We start from the raw sequence: 16,742 nt of genomic DNA, 5'->3' as shown, positions 1-16,742 counted from the left end.
TAGGGTATAACAAGCATTAGGACAAACGTAAGCAAAGGATGCTAAAGAAGCAGGTAAGGTAAGTACCTAATGTGGCAGGGGCTAGAAAAAAATCCTCAATCAAAGAAAATTTTATGCCTACAATTTTCACATGGAAAGATGCTAACATATCTTCAGTTTAAAAAGCAGATATGGTAATATGGTAATTTCTACTTTTTTTCAAAAATATGTGTTTTTTTTCCTTTATAGGAAATGTGTCACGTATGCGGAGCTATACACATTCTTAATTATCTCCTACCTAATCAGCTCACTCATTTACCTGCTGGTTTCCAATCCATGTATGAAACACTGGCTAACATCCATTGCAAAATGAGCATTCCAGGCAAGTGTTCTACTCTCTCATACATCCACATGCTTCTGCTCCCACCAAGAATCAGATGGATTGGTTTCCAAATCCATTTTTGCCAGTTGTACTTATTGCTATAATTATGTAATTTAAACTACATAAACAGACAACATATCATTGGGAAAAGTGTTGTTGTTCCTATGAAAATTAAGTCTAATGCTTTGGAAACATTTTTTAAAAGATGACATTTAAACAGTGCTATAGAAGTAGATGTAGACGCAAGCGTAAATATATTGAGAGATCCTCAAAAAGACTTTTTTTAAAAGAGTAAGAATTCTATTCTCAGGTTACTTTGTAGAGCCCCCACTTTCCTGTTCCCCAGTAAAACACCATCATGAGGGCGACAACGCATCATGACTATGGTTTATGCAGTCAGCCTTTGTCTCCTCCAAGAACAGCTCTGGGTTCCACATCGAATATCTACAGAAAAAAATGGATGTTTATGTTTTGAACTTTTAAAAAAAAAGGGTATATGTGAATCATTTAGTTTATGATTCCCTGCTTTAACCAACTTTTTTCAAATAAATAACAATAGAGGTAAACAAGAGAACCTCCTCACACACACCCACTCCTACCCAAGAAGTTACAGTGTCCAAGTAGGTGATGCTATTCATTTCTCCTTCATTTTGCTTTTGTGTATTGTTTATTTTCCTGCCATGAATTTATATTTTTAATAGTAAGACAGCATTTTTTAATTACGAAAAACAATAATTTTACATGAACGCCTAGGGAAGCACAAAGTTATTTTGCTAAAAATCAACATAAGGAGCTTCTTGAAAGAGGAAAAAATACATCACCGGTCACATGTGACAAAGTAACAAATTTCAGACCTTAAACTTAGAAGGTCAGCTTTAATATGTATAATATCCAGATCCAATTTACATTCCCATGTCAGAGCAATATATCACCAATGCCGAATATAATTATAGCTTATTTTAAGCTTTCATTTTTACCTACTCTTAGCAAGGTGACTAATTACTTAAGATGAAGAGTTCTGGGGAGAGTACAAAGCAATTAACATGCTCTGTAGGGCAAAACAAACATACACCTACATCCCATTCAACAGGCCATCCACAAAAATGACACTAAATTATACAGGTGGATAGGGAATTTAGGAACTAAATAATGTTCTGATTGTAAAATCTACCAAACTTCAAAATACAACCATTAACGTATATTTTCTAGGAATTGACTTTTAAAGAAATTATGTATTTAAAACTAGCTATTTATTCCCCCCTCTAATATTAGATGAAATAATGAAGTAACAAACTGAATAATCCGTTCTCATAGTTACTTTTTAGCTACAACATATTCAAGGGTATAAAATGTCTACAGAAAGTATTCCAAATAAAATGTAAAGAAAACCAGATGAACTGCAATGACGAAAAACAAAGCACTTTATACAAGAAACATGAGTTCTTTATCTTTAGATAAAAAGATAGTAGGAGAACTACAGATTTAAAATAACATAATCACTATGCACTCTAATGAAAACTGAAGCCTACTATTAAAAGTAACACATTGCAGAAATTGAAATAGTTTATTAAATAGTTTAAGTATTAGTAAGCAAATTTCTTAGTATCAAATGCATCATTACTTTAGGAAAGCATTAACTGAATTATTCATTTTAGTATTAGTAAGCAAATTTCTTAGTATCAAATGCATCATTACTTTAGAAAGCATTAACTGAATTATTCATTTTAAATACAGACTAATTTGACAGCCAACAAATGGGGAAAGAAAAATTGTCATCACACTTTAGGCCTTCCACCATCTGTTCCCACCCTAAATACTTGCTACTACTGCCCAATACTAGACCAACAGATCAGATCAGTCCATAAATTTAATTATTAAGTCCATAATCTGCCCTTAATTCTGTCAAGTTCATTCCTAGCTTCACTCATAATGCTCCCCTGCACAGAATTACCTCTTCTCTAACCAATGAAACGATTTCATCTTTCAAGGGCCAGTTCAAGTTTCCTCCTTGTTTGAACTCTCACTAATTTAAGTTTCTCCATTTGCTCAAAGGGTTTCATTCTCGTGATCCCAGATATTCCTCCAGTTACTGTCCATTTATTTCTCTCCTTTCTTTTATAGCAGAAGGTCTCAAATGATTTCATCACAGGTGTAATCAGTACATCTTCATCCATTCACTCCATCTCACTTCAATCTGGCTTCTGCCACGCAGACTCCACAAAATTACTTTTCTCAAAGGTCACTAACAGCCCTCCCCTTGCTAATTCCCACTGTATTACCTTGCCCCACCTCAGCAGCATTCTATGTGGTTTGCCACCCCCTTCTTTTGAAACACTCTTCCTCTCTTAGGTTCAGGAAATCAGCCTCCTGGTTTTTCCTCCTCCCCACCAGCCAGAGCTCAATCTGTTTTCCTGGCTTCTCCTCCCTTTCTGGGCCACAAATAATTGCTGAGTTCCTCAGAGCTTCTTCCAGGAACTCTTCTGTACCTTGCTCTCTTTCCAGATGCATGTGCACAGATACACACACCCCAGCCCTGGATCTCTGCCATTCTCAGAGCTTTATGTACAATCCACATATAAACAACAGTACATATCTCCACTCCACAGTTCTCCACTGAGCTGCAGACTCACATATCTGGCTCCTTGCCCGATATCTCAAACTGTGAAACTCTTGGACATATCAAACTTAACATGTTTAAAAGAGATATTTGATTTTCTTCTCCAAAATGCATGGAATCAGTAACAATCATTTTCCTCTTTCCCAGCATGGATGACGAATGTCGCCTGCCATGCACAAAGGATGTTGTAGACATCAGCCTCTGTAGCCACCCCCAATGGTGCACCTTGAGGGGATTCAGGATGGAGAAAAACATGATACTGGCCCTGGATAGTTAAGGTGCATATCAAAGAACAATTTCGACAAGCCCAGACTCTTGCATCTTCCCATACACAGAAAACTGCTAAATTCATTAACTTGAGATGTCTGGTTTTCTTTAATTAGCAGTAATTTTTAGATATTCTGACTGCCTGGGGTTTTTTTTTTTTTTTTTACAAAAGCTCCTATATATCCTGGCTCCTCCCTTACCTCTTCCGAACAGTCCCTCAGAGCTATCTGAGAGGCTGTCTCCTGGGCTTAAGTCCTCAGTAAGTCTGCTAAATAAAACATAACTCTCAACTTTTAGGTTGTGCAATTTTTTTTCAGTCAACACCAGTTAACAGCACTGCTATCGACCTCTTTGCTCAAGTCAAAAATCCAGGTTTTGGGTTCTCCTTTTCATTCACAGCCTACATCCAATCCATCAACATGTCCTACTGTTTCTACTTCACTTTATCTGCAAAATCCACCCAGCTCCTCGCCCACTACTACAATCCTTATCCAAGTCCCCTCATCCCTCCTGTGGCTACTTCCACAGCCTCCCTTCTGCTCTCCCTGTCCACTCTCTCCCATCTTGAATCTATTCTCTCCACAGAGCAGGAGTGATCTTTTTAAACAGGTAAGTTAGAATACATCACTTCCTGCTTTAAGCTCCTTAATAGCCTCCCACTTACTTAGAATAAAAATCCAATTTCCCTACCATGACTTTAAGACCCTCATGACCTGGCCACTGCCTACCTCTCTGACGGCCCCATCCGCCTGCCACTGTTTCTCCACCTCAGGTCTCTGCTGCCCAGGAGATGCTCCAGGACCAGCACCAATGCCTAAGCTTCTCTTATCTAGTTCCTTGTCCTCCTGATCTCTTAAACTTCACCATCTCAGACTTTCTCTGACCAGCTTGCATCTAAAAGCTCTCTATGCTTTACTGTTGGTCCCATACATTTTCTTGACTGAACTGATGATATCTTTTATTTACTTCTATTTTCTATGACTTTCCCCAGTATGCCTCTTGTTACTGTGGTACCTCACACAGGTAGAATATTACACCCTCGGCTGTACTCTAGTGGCATGTTATCCATGACACATACTTAAGGACTTAATTAGATAAGAGCTGGTGGTACATTTATTCTTTAGTGTTTGTTAGGCATTTCTCTCCAAATGGAATCTGAGCAATGTGAGGACCAGGAGAAGTGCTTGCACCTCTTCTAGTTTTGTAACAGGGAGGTCCATATAGGCACTAAAGTACCTGGCCTTCTACCCTGAAGAATGAGCAAGACAGGCTCATGCATATCACTTCATTTCATGCTTTAAGTTCCCTATTCTCTCCTTACTATTTAAGTTCATTTAACCTGCACTCTGATATTCTCTTCTGAGCCCCATATTAAGGTTCTACAACAACAGAACATTTTGTCCCCCTCCTCAGAAATTCACAGCATGACAGAGGAAGCAGTCATACCTAGACTCAAGAGTGAAAAGGCTCAAAACAAATGCACAAGGAAAATTACATGAATTTCTGATCTCTACAACTGTGTTGTCCAATAGGTAGCCACTAGCGACGTGTGTATACTTAAATTAATTAAAATTTGATTGCTCAGTCACAGTAGCCACATTTCAAGTGCTTCATAGCCACCTGTGATGAGTTCGAAACACCATAGACACAGAGCATTTCCATCGCTGTACAAAGTTACTGGACTTCTGTTCAAATGAGCCTAATTTCTCTTTGGCCCTGCAGAGACACTCCAGGTGACCTTCCTGGTTCTAAGCTTAATGTGAGTGTTTCTCTTCTGTTACCTTTTATAAATTTTAACATACAAAAGATGTTTAACATATGAAAAGTATACCTATTTCTTTCTGATGTACATTACACCTGTAACAAAATAAACAGAAATCTGTGGCCAGTATAAAATTGAGTTTTACTCTATACGATTTTCTGAATCTAAGAAATTAAAACTTCCTTCTATTGCCAATATATTGTGCCTCCTTTAATATTAAGGCCTTTCTTTATTTATAGTTATATATTTCTCTATGTAGAGTTATGTCAGAGAATATCAAGACAAGGATCAACTTACTTAAATTCTTTACTTAACCCACTCAGCAATATACTCAACACATAATGTCAAGACCAAAAAATTAGTCTCAGAATTAAACTATATAAATTTTCGTTTCTAGGATACCAAATAACTAGAAGCTTTAGTGCCTGCAGTACAAATAATTTTTCCACTGAAAATATTTATCTTTACCAAAGAAACCAAAGTATTCAGTAAATAACATCATACTGATAGCTATTATAGATTTGAACACAGAAGGTTTACATTTCTGAAAATGCAGACAATTATCACCGAAAAGAAGAAAGTTTCTTATATTTTGCCTTTACATCCATAAAAAATTGTTTAAGATTAACAGCAGTTTTTTTCCCCAAATTGCAGTAATCGAATCTTTTCAAATAGTTTTCATTCATATATTCTCCCTTTTATGCCTGAATATCAAACTACTCTATTTTAAAAGCAAAAATTTGAGACTCTATGTTACATTGTAACTGACTTTATATTTGAATAGGATTTTTTTTAATTAATCTTGGCTATTCAAACAGCAATTTATATTTCACTTTGAATAGACTGGGAGACATATATTTTAAAATAGATTGGCAGCACTTTACAATTCTAGGACTTTTCATGTCAAGTATAAACTGAGCTATATAGCTCTTATTCACCATTTGCAGAAAATATGTATTTCTCTGTTAAAAGCAATTACTCTATTTTCGATGTACTCTACTTTTATTGTTAACCTTGCATTCAAAGTCAAAGCTTTAAGATACAGGTAAAGTTAACTTTGAAACCAAATAATTATAATACATTTTAATATATCTATGAGCCAAAGCCAAGCTATAGTATGAATGACAATACACAAAGGAGAAAGCCTCCCAACTAGTGGGGAACATTCAACCTTCTAGAGAATCTCTCAGAAAAATGACACCAGCTTTGGAGCTGTTGTGAAAAATGCATTGGAAAGTAATGGCTTGCCCTTCAAAAATATCAAGTTAGTATTCACTTGAAAACATTAATAACTATTTTCTTCCAGGGCATGTTTTATTAATATTTCATTCATTTAAAGCACTTTGGAAAGAACAGCAAGCAAAATGGCCTAAAATTAGAGGTAATTCTCAACAAATATTTCTTTAATAAGCAATACTGTCATAAAAGTTACAAATCCTGAATGATAATTTACACATAAATAATGCAAGGCATATCCCAAGATATATGGCAATGTCTAAAGAGGTAAAGAAGAATATTAACATCCTACCTTACGCTTTGACTTCTTACTGGAAAACAACCTGGAAAAAATGCTTGTAAGAGGTAAAAGTAAGCACATCTCTGAGGAAATTTCTGTTTAAAAAAACCACGAACCTCACTAATATTTTTACTCTACCAAAGGGGATGTTTCTATGATGTGCCATATTGCCTATTTCCTCATCCTGACCACAGGTAGCCAAAGTGAAGGCCACCATGGACCAAAGCTATAGCACTCTGTCAGACCAGCCTCTCCTTTCCTTTCCTACTTTTTATAGTTGGTATGAAGCCCACTCCCTTAGCCTTATCCCACCAAGACTACAGTCCCTGCCATAGGCAGCCTCCCTTAGATCACTCTTTGATTCTCTTGATATGAATGTCTACTCATCCTTGGAGGTTTTAAAATATAAGCTTTAGTCTTTAAGACTTTAACTTCATATGTGTTCTCATAGTCTTGAATATAACTTTGAGAAAATAATAATCATGCAATAAATATATCAAAGAAATATGCAGCTACTCAGAAGAACCAAGGCATTTAAGCAGCACTGTATAATAAAATATAACAGAAATGGTATGTATGTGTTGTCCAATATGGTAGCCACAGCCACACGTGTCTACTGAGCATGTGAAATGTTGCCCTTTTTTTCATTAAACTTTAATTAATTAAATTTAAATAGCCACAAGTGACTAGTAGCTACTGTATTGAACAGCACAGGAAAGAAAACACAGAGTCATCTACATTACTAACCTTTCTGACATCATTACTGAAGAGAAAGAAAGAGAAAGAAAGGAAAGGAAAAGGAAAGATGAAAACTACAAGAATGTACATTACCAAGGAACACCTTTACTCCTCTTGCCCATTCAGAAATTATCACTGTAAATATGTATAAACTGCTAGTTTTTCTAAGGCTGATTTTCAAAAAAAAACTTTTTATCTCATGTCTTAATTTAAATTCCAAAACACCACGAGAATAAAAATAAACTGGAGCATATTATTAAAGAACATTATCCTCCTTCCCTCATTTCTACAAAGGGAGAGGTCTCCTACTATATTCCCCATAAAGCAACATTGGGGGTTACTTCTGGTCACTCCCTCTACCTCGTTATTGGAATATCCCCCAGGAAAAATTACTTTATCCAATTGGTGAAAGCGGAGAAAAAAACAGAACGCTCCTACCTGCATAGGAACCTGGCCTGCAGTTACCTATTCTCTCTACCTATTACTACATGATAAGTGATTCAGTGGGAAGAAGTAAGAAGTATATTTCACCTTCAAGCCCCAGTTTTGCTTTTCACTCTAGCTTTTCCAGCAGTACAGCTGATTTTGTTTCTTACCCTGCTTCTGTATCTACTTTTTAAATGTATTTCAGAATGCAAAAGCAAAAAGACGGTGTAATTAGCATCACCATAAAACCCAGTATTTTGCATGTATACGTGTCAAACAGGACAGAAGTTGAATTACAGGAAACTGAATAAATGGTAACAGGTCTCTTTTTTGTGGGATTTAGGGGTGAGTCATAGAGAAAGAAGACTTTGGGAGGCCAAGCAAAAGAAAGATACTGAAAAAGTGCTGAAGCAAATGCAGGACCTGAGAGATGACTGTTTATTTCACTTGACCAAGTTGACTGTGTTTAAGTAGAGGTCGTTTCAAGAAATTCAGAGCAGGGTAATCCTTTGTATCTTAGAAAGTTTTTGACCTGATTCAAGTCCTGAGGCACACTATAAAAGCACTTTTGTTTACATTTTCTAATACTAAAATAAAGAACCTAAGTGTCCAATGAAACTAAAAACTGGAAGAAACAAAAATTTAACACTTATTGACCTATTATGTATCCCAATAAATAATGCACTGGTACTCAGCCCATTTCTTCTCACTCCCCTTCCCCACCTCTATTCTGTTCTGTTCTTGTCTCAAAGGGGCTGAACCTGCAGGCTGCAGTTCCCAGGCTTTGTAATCAACTGCTCTCTGCTAGGTTTGACCAGAGGGAAGGTGAAGAAAGAATAACAAGGCCTCTCTCTCTCCCTTGGCAGTTTCTCTGCAACAGTTGCATCTTCCCCATGGATCCAGTTTCTTCCACTCAACACCAGGCTGTGAGCTTCCAGAGCATTGCCTTTCCCTCCAGCACAGGGGTGGAGCAACTTCCGGCTGTTGCGAACCTCCACTACCTCACTGCTCCCTATTTGGTTTCTCAGTCTTTCCATCACCCATTTAACCAATTTCTGGCATTAACTTCTTTTTTAAAAAGCGTATAGCATGCGCTCTGGTTCCTGTTTTCCTCTCAGGACCCTGACAACATGTATAATACACACATATACATATATGTGCATTACAGTTTGATTCCGATTTCATCTCCAACTTCTTCCTAGGAAAGCATCTTTGGTAAGAACAAGGAAAGGAACAGAAACTCTTTAAGAATCATAATATGGTATAATAAAGCTTTAAGAAGAGAAACGTTTGACTTGTAGATGTTTTAGTTTGAGTGCTCTAAAGAGCCTGCACCACCCTTACTCCACCACAATGTCATTGATAGAATCCACTGACCAAGACGAGGGACTCTGCAGGCACAGTTGAAGGATGTGAAGGCCTGCGGGGATTGGCAGTGATAATAAAGGAGGGACAAGAAGCCTTCCTCACTCAAGTAACACCCAATCTCTACATCATATTCATTGTCCCTTCCCTCAACTATGGGAGGGAAAGGGGATGTAGGAAACCCAGACTTTTACCGGGTTCACTCTCTCCATGAATTTCTTGGATGTTTCTGAGGAATATTAACACACCCACAAATGTCTAATGTCAAAGTATGATTTTCAGAAAGATAAAAACATTGCTCACCCCAATAAAGCCAGCAGTGTCAAATACTTACCACATTAATGAGAGAACCAGCAAGATGGTGAGGCTGGTTCAAAAAGAATTGGAAAAACATCAGAAGATATATAATGACTTAAAGAAAGGATAGTAGAAGAAGAACAATAATTTAAATATAAAACTAATTAATATCCTGCAGGGCAATAAACCTGCAACTTCTGGGGTTTATCTTTAAAAAATAAAAATTTAAAAAGCAAGCAACAGTAAGGTAAAATAACATAATACTAACATATGCATTAAAAATTTAGGGCAAAGGCACACAAGACCCTATTAACAGTTCACCACTGAGCAGCAGGCTTTGACAATCAAATGACAAAAGAGATGAAGACTTTTTCTTTTCTGGTTATACCCGTCTAAGAAATTCAGATTTTTGACATAAGAATACAATGCCTTTATAATTTAAAATTTCTTATCCAACTTTCTTTTTCCTGGTATTAAACTAGATATCCATGACCACCCTCCCAACAACAGTCACTGAGACATGATTTTAAAATTGTGTCTGAGGTGACAAGAAAGTACAGTCTCCTCAAAAGCAAAATTTAAAGAGAGAGAGAGAGGAATTTAGACAGGTAAGCCTGCCTCAAGCCTCATCTGCTCTGGGGGACAAACATGAAGCCCTGGAAACCCAACATCTCCTTTGTGGTAGCTGAGCAGAGCGAGTAGAACAAGTGTTACAGCCTCAAGCCTGAGAAACGCCGGCAAAAAGCAAGGCTCTCAAAGGGCCACACCTTAAGTAAGAAGGTGACCTAGCAATAAACCTGCCCCGTAAAGGAGGACATCAAGGCAAATTTCTTCTGATAATTCATAACCCAGTCACACACATATGTGGAGGAAAAAAAAACGAAAAAACAAAAACCTCAAACTGGTCCTTTTAGTTTAAGGCAGCCCTGGATCATTACGTTCCTAGTAGTAGAAAAGCATTAATTCATTCTAGCAAAATATCTTCAAAATAAATCTCAAAGAAAATGTTCCAAGGAATAGGAGGTCACACTCTAAAATTACAAAACACACAAAGAAACAAGAAATGAGTAAAGGTGAAAACAGTAAATAAACAAATAACCACCACCAGGAGTAGGCCTAGGAAGCCTTTATTTACTAAAATTACAGAGAACATAAAATATTTAATATGTTTAGAGAAATAATAAACAGGATAAAAATAAGCAAGGAGGGGCTTCCCTGGTGGCGCAGTGGTTGAGAGTACACCTGCCGATGCAGGGGACATGGGTTCGTGCCCCGGTCCGGGAAGATCCCACATGCCGCGGAGCGGCTGGGCCTGTGAGCCATGGCCGCTGAGCCTGCGCGTCTGGACCCTGTGCTCCGCAACGGGAGAGGCCACAACAGTGAGGTGCCCTCATACCAAAAAAATAAAATAATAAAATAAAATAAGCAAGGAGTATTATGAAAAATCATGAAAAAAGATAAGGAGTTTTGAAACAGCCAAAAATATTATGAGGATGAAATTATAATAATGGAAATTTAAAATACAACTTATAAATTAAATAGCAGATTAGACAATGGTGAAGAATTAGGAAACTAGAAGATATTACAAAGTATTCCCAGAATACAGTACAGAGAGACAAACAGATGGAAACTTCAAAGAGATTAGGAAATAATGGTGTATGGAGTAAGAAGCTCTAACACATACAAAACTGAGAGAGGGGGGAATCAATATTCAAAGAGTTAATGGCTGAAATTTTCACAGAACTTATGAAAGACACTAATCATATTCAGGAAGTCCAAAAAAATCCCTAGTAAAAACAAATAAGAAAGAAATTCCACCTAGACACATAGAACACACTATAGAACACCAAAAACAAAACATAATAAAACCAGAGAGAAAAGGCAAATTACCTAGAAAAGCATGAGTTTTAGATAAAAGAGCCTACCTCTCAAAAACAGCAATGTAAGACAGAAGAAAAAATAATATCTTCAATGGACTAAGAAAAGATATCAGAAAACCTTAATTTCATGCCCTTAGGAAAACTATTCTTCAAAAGTAAAGGTAAATAAAGTCGCTTTCAAACAAGTAAAACAAAGTTTTACCATCAAAGGACCCTCACTACAGGAATGTAATGATATACTTGAGCTAAAAGTAAAATCAGAAAAAAATGTGCAAGAACCAAAAAAGGATGAGTATGTATGTGTATAAACACATATACATAAATACATATTTGTAGTATATCTCAGTAGTAACAATAGCTAATTTACAATACAAAAAAAAAGAGAAAATTAAAATATCACACAGAACTAGCATACAAATCAAGAGAGGATGATTGGTGTTAACGTATTTTAGGTTCAGAGGAAGAGAGACTGCTTTTTTGTGTCCCTTTTAAGTACACGCATGTACAGTTTCCTTTTTAAGCGTGTGCATGATAAATTTCTCTTCTGTTTTAAGATCGAAGAGAATGTCTTCCAAATTAGTAAATGAGGAAAAATGAAATGAGAAATTTAAAATCTATCAAAAGAATTTGAGGAAGAAGAAGGAAGAATACAGAAAAGAATGGGGGAGGGGTGAGCAGGAGGAGGAGGAAGAGGAACATGGAAAAGCAGCATAAACTGAAAATTTTAAATGGAATGTCATATAAATCCCAATATATTTCTACAATTGATATGAACAAAGATTATCAGACAAGATTTTTTTTAAAAGCATCCATGTACTATTTAAAATGGATGTTCCTAAAATATAAGAACAAGGTATGAAAAATGATTAATTGTGATAAAATGTGAGTAGCTGCACACAGCATACATAAATATATGAAATACTGAGAGGAAAATGCAAGTCTTCAAAGAGCACATAGAAGATGATGCCATTTAAATAATGTTCAAAAAGATATAAAACCAAGCAATATATTAGGAATACATATATGGTAATCTATAATGCAAAGAAATCCAAAATTCATGACAGTGGTCACCACGGAATAGTGCAAGAAAAGGACACTGAATTAAGGAGGGAGGCACAGAAGCTTCAGAGTTATAGGCAGTAATCTATATGCTAGCCTCATTAGTAGGTGAGTGGGCACTTATTTCACTATAATGACAAACAGCCTTTTTTTATATGTTTACCAGTTTATAAAAATAAATTTTATAGTAAGTCAAACTATTAGTAACTTCAAATTTTTGTCTTGACTTTTTCTCTTCAGATCAGGTTGACATCAAGGAATACAGTGATCTCGTTGCTTGCCACAAGCCTCCTGTCTCTATCCTCATGTGCAGTACGTGGCACAAAACATTCAGCAATCCAAAGATAAGCTCTCCTACCAGCTTTATGTTTTCAAGCCCAGAAATGCAGGAAAACTACACTCTAAACATAGCACTGATTAAATGGAATAATGACACATACAGGCTGCTTACTTGCTCTGCAGTAAACATATATTTTACTGCAAAATTTTCTAAAGTGATCTTCTAGAAGTTACAGTTAACTTAATCAAATCTAGTTCCAAAACCTCCTTAGAAATCTAACAAAATGATAAATTGTAAAATATCTCTTGTAAACTTCAAAATGCACACATTAAGCATGAGTAAAGGAAGATAATGCCTAGGGCTTCCCTGGTGGCGCAGTGGTTGAGAATCTGCCTGCCAATGCAGGGGACACGGGTTCGAGCACTGGTCTGGGAAGATCCCACATGCCGCGGAGCAACTAGCCCCGTAAGCCACAATTACTGAGCCTGCGCGTCCGGAGCCTGTGCTCCGCAACAAGAGAGGCTGCGATAGTGAGAGGCCCGCGCACCGCGATGAGGAGTGGCCCCCACTTGCCGCAACTAGAGAAAGCCCACGCACAGAAACGAAGACCCAACACAGCAAAAATAAATAAATAAATAATTTTTAAAAAAAAGATAATGCCTAATATCACAAAACACAAAAATCTAAGAAGACTGGTATTTCTGAGACAGAAACCTTATCCTTGAGGACCACATCAACTTGAGCAAATGAAGATGCATTCTACAACTAATTTGCTATATGCAAAGATGAGTAATGGACTAAAACGCTTAATATCAATCATAATGATGTTAGTGTCTACCTTTTTATGTTTCTACCTCCACGTATTTGAAAGCTCAAACATAACTGTTGACTGTGTTGAGATCCACTAAAAGTTATGTTTGATAATTTGAAGAAATTGGTCTTTTCACTTGTGTTCCAAAAATAAAGCTTCTATGTCTTTAAGCTCAAAACTGTCCTTGATGTTGAATAATCAATAAAACTTCAAACAGAAGAACTATGTGATCTTCAAATCAAGTCTTTATAAAACAAGGCCAATAATTTGGCATTTAAAGTGCTGGTTTTCACATAATTCACTATGCAGATAGTCAAAGGATGACATGTCTCATAATCGTTACGCAGACTTTCAGAGGTTGGTGAATGGTTCTAAAATACTGCATATCAGGGATGGGGTGGTGCAGGGGTGCTCTACTTTTTCCTTGATTTTTTTTTTTGGGGGGTACGCAGGCCTCTCACTGCTGTGGTCTCTCCCGTTGCGGAGCACAGGCTCCGCAGCCATGGCTCACGGGCCCAGCTGTTCCGCGGCATGTGGGATCTTCCCGGACCAGGGCACGAACCCGTGTCCCCTGCATCGGCAGCCGGACTCTCAACCACTGCGCCACCAGGGAAGCCCTCCTTGATTTTTGATTTAAATAAATCCTGATCCCAAACCAGCACTGGAGAACTGTCATTAATTAGTTCACTTGCTTCTTTTTCAATTGTATTCACAGACATTAAAGAATTTCACTCTGATTTTCTCAATAATACTACAGATCTAATAATAATCTCAAAAGCTTACAAAAAGTTGGAATTCCTTCTCTCTTGAAATTTAGTCACATACTGTACATAAAAAAGAAAATATGAAAACTGACTTTATCAGCAGACACATCATAACTAACTGCAAAGTCCAAAGATTTGATCAGAAATAGCTTCAAGTTTTACATGTTCAGCTAAGTCATTCCTCTAATTGGAGCACTGGGCACAGAAATATTCAAGTCTCAATTTTCTATCTACATAAAGTGCCATGATTTCAGAAAAATTTCTCCAATGACATGGTTTTCTATTCTTTCCAATTAAAAAGACTACTTCGTAGGAAACAGCAACACTTGTGAATTGCTGATAATATATTCTATTGTACGTATATTGGCTCAATAGAACTGGCCACTCTCAGGGAAATAATTCCACAAATTATTATTTTTGAAATATTTATTCTTTCAAATGAAAGAAACATACAGCATTATTTCCCACTGTCTTTATATGGAATCACAATAAATAACTGTATCCATTGTAATATGCCTGAATTCATACATAAAATCCTCTCACAGTTTTTCTTTCACTATCATGTTCATCTACTCAAAATATGAAAAATTAGAAGAGGTAATGGCAGGGTCTATTTCTTATTATACTGAAATTCCATGGTTATTTCCAGTGTCCAGTAGCTGCCGGATAAACTGAAAAATGACTGTAGCTCCCCAGTTGACCCCAAAATACCCTCTTCCTACATTTAAACTCCACAGGAACAGGGCCTGGACCTGTTTTGCTATTTACTCAAGCCCCACGTCTAAGATGGTACTTGGAAACAAAACATTGGTACTTGGAAAACAGCAAGTGCTCAATAACCATTTTTTAAATGAAAACATTTAATAGGTAAAGATTAAGATGGAGACCAGAGCTCTTCATGTATGACTATACCTGTCAAATAAACAAACTCCTAATTCAACTTAGTTTCTAGCAATAGCCAACATAAAACTGAAGAAGGTTAAAATTGTTTCAATCAAATCTTCACTGAGCACTTTCTATGTGCTAAAAGCACTGTGCCTGGTAAAGAGAGGTATATAAGACATATGAAATCCCTGGTCTCATGCCCACCATTAATTTACAGCCTAGAGAACACACTGAAAGTGGTAAAATATGGAAAAATAAAGATAAAATTGAAATAATAGAGATTCTTTGTTTACTCTTCATGCTCCTTACTTAAACCTCACTTTCATGTCTCTCAGCAGGTAGGGTCTTTTTATTTCAAATACTTATACTGTCAAGGATCTTTATCATACTGTAGCCAAACTTCAGAAACATTCGGAATATCAGAATACCAAAAAAAGTCTTTTATATATCATTAACCTCCAATCATAGTTTTTCATTCTGGCCCTCTAGCCCTTTGTCTATATTTTATACACACACACACACATATATGCATATATATATATATATATATATATATATATATGTATATAAAGAGAGGGCTAGAAAATATTCATATATATTTATGCAGAAATAAGCATTCATTATACAATAAGAAATCAAAACTAATCTACCATAGACTCTTGCAGCTCAGAAATTCTGATTCTATGACTGTTCAGACATTTTATAACAATTCCTACTTAAAATTTTTCAAGAATATGCTGGACTAAAAGGTCTAAAAACTGATTTATCAAGACACCTATTGTAGTGTGGCTAGATACAGGGCACCCAGTTAAACGTGGAATTCTGGAAAAACAACAAATAATTTTTTAGCGTAACTACGTCTAAAACCCAGATTTTACTGGGTGTCCTATATTTTTATTTGCTAAGTCTGACAACGCTAACCTCCTATGGGCTCCTACAAAGATACCAATTCCAATAAAGGAAATAATAAATTAATGGTATTTCTTGTATATCAAACAGGAATGAGCCAATATATATGTACAATACCAAAATTAGAGTGAAACTCAGCCCCATTAAATTGACAGTTTCTGATGACTGTTCTCTTTTGAAAAACGCAAGTTTTTAAAAATTCTAAGAAAAAAAAAAAGAATGACTTTTTTAAAAGTCCACAGGCTACATATCACTCAGTAATAAACACAAAAGGTACTATTGAGACTGTATTTCCACATGCATATAAAAATTATGTATTCAATTTTTACCTTGAGAAGTTGTTGAGGTAGACCACCTATTTACTCACAGGCACCATGAAGTACTGCATAAAAGTGGCAGATCATGGCATCTGTTTAATTCAGTAATATGCCCTCATGTTCAGAAAGACGAATTACCTCACGGGATTACTCGTCAAAGACACGCGGAGGGACTCCAGGCACGTGAAGAGCCTTTCATCTGCAGACTCCATCTTCAGTTCATGGATGAATTCCTGAGGTGAGATCTGTCGACTACTCTTAACACTTCCCTGTAAAATAAGTTAAAAATTTTTAATTCATGTTGTGTGAAGATTATCCATTAAAATAGTAACTACATTAATCCCACCTTTCATATTAACAGCAGCACACAACTACTCTGAGTAGCATTACTTTGAGAGGATGATTTCCTTACTTCTGCCCATAAATCTATAAATTCATAATCCATGGTATCCACAAAAGATAGCAACATAATATCAAAAGGTTTTCAA

The 16,742-nt window shown here is 36.4% G+C and overlaps 1 protein-coding gene across 2 annotated transcripts in view; it reads right to left on the bottom strand.

The window, feature by feature from the left end:
• Window positions 1-16,742, bottom strand: part of DIAPH3 (diaphanous related formin 3) — a 546,908-nt gene that overhangs the window by 406,203 nt on the left and 123,963 nt on the right. For both annotated transcript variants that reach the window (XM_027116137.1, XM_027116138.1), the window contains one exon: window positions 16,393-16,523. In XM_027116137.1, the coding sequence (XP_026971938.1) occupies window positions 16,393-16,523 (131 nt within the window). The remainder of the gene's footprint in view (window positions 1-16,392; window positions 16,524-16,742) is intronic.

The sequence above is a fragment of the Aethalodelphis obliquidens genome, unplaced genomic scaffold (genome assembly GCF_003676395.1).
Source record: "Aethalodelphis obliquidens isolate GAN/ISIS:26980383/991018 unplaced genomic scaffold, ASM367639v1 scaffold16, whole genome shotgun sequence".
Taxonomy (NCBI): Eukaryota; Metazoa; Chordata; class Mammalia; order Artiodactyla; family Delphinidae; genus Aethalodelphis; species Aethalodelphis obliquidens.
Note: the sequence above shows the minus strand (reverse complement) of the source record. Positions and strands in the feature narration are given on the sequence as shown.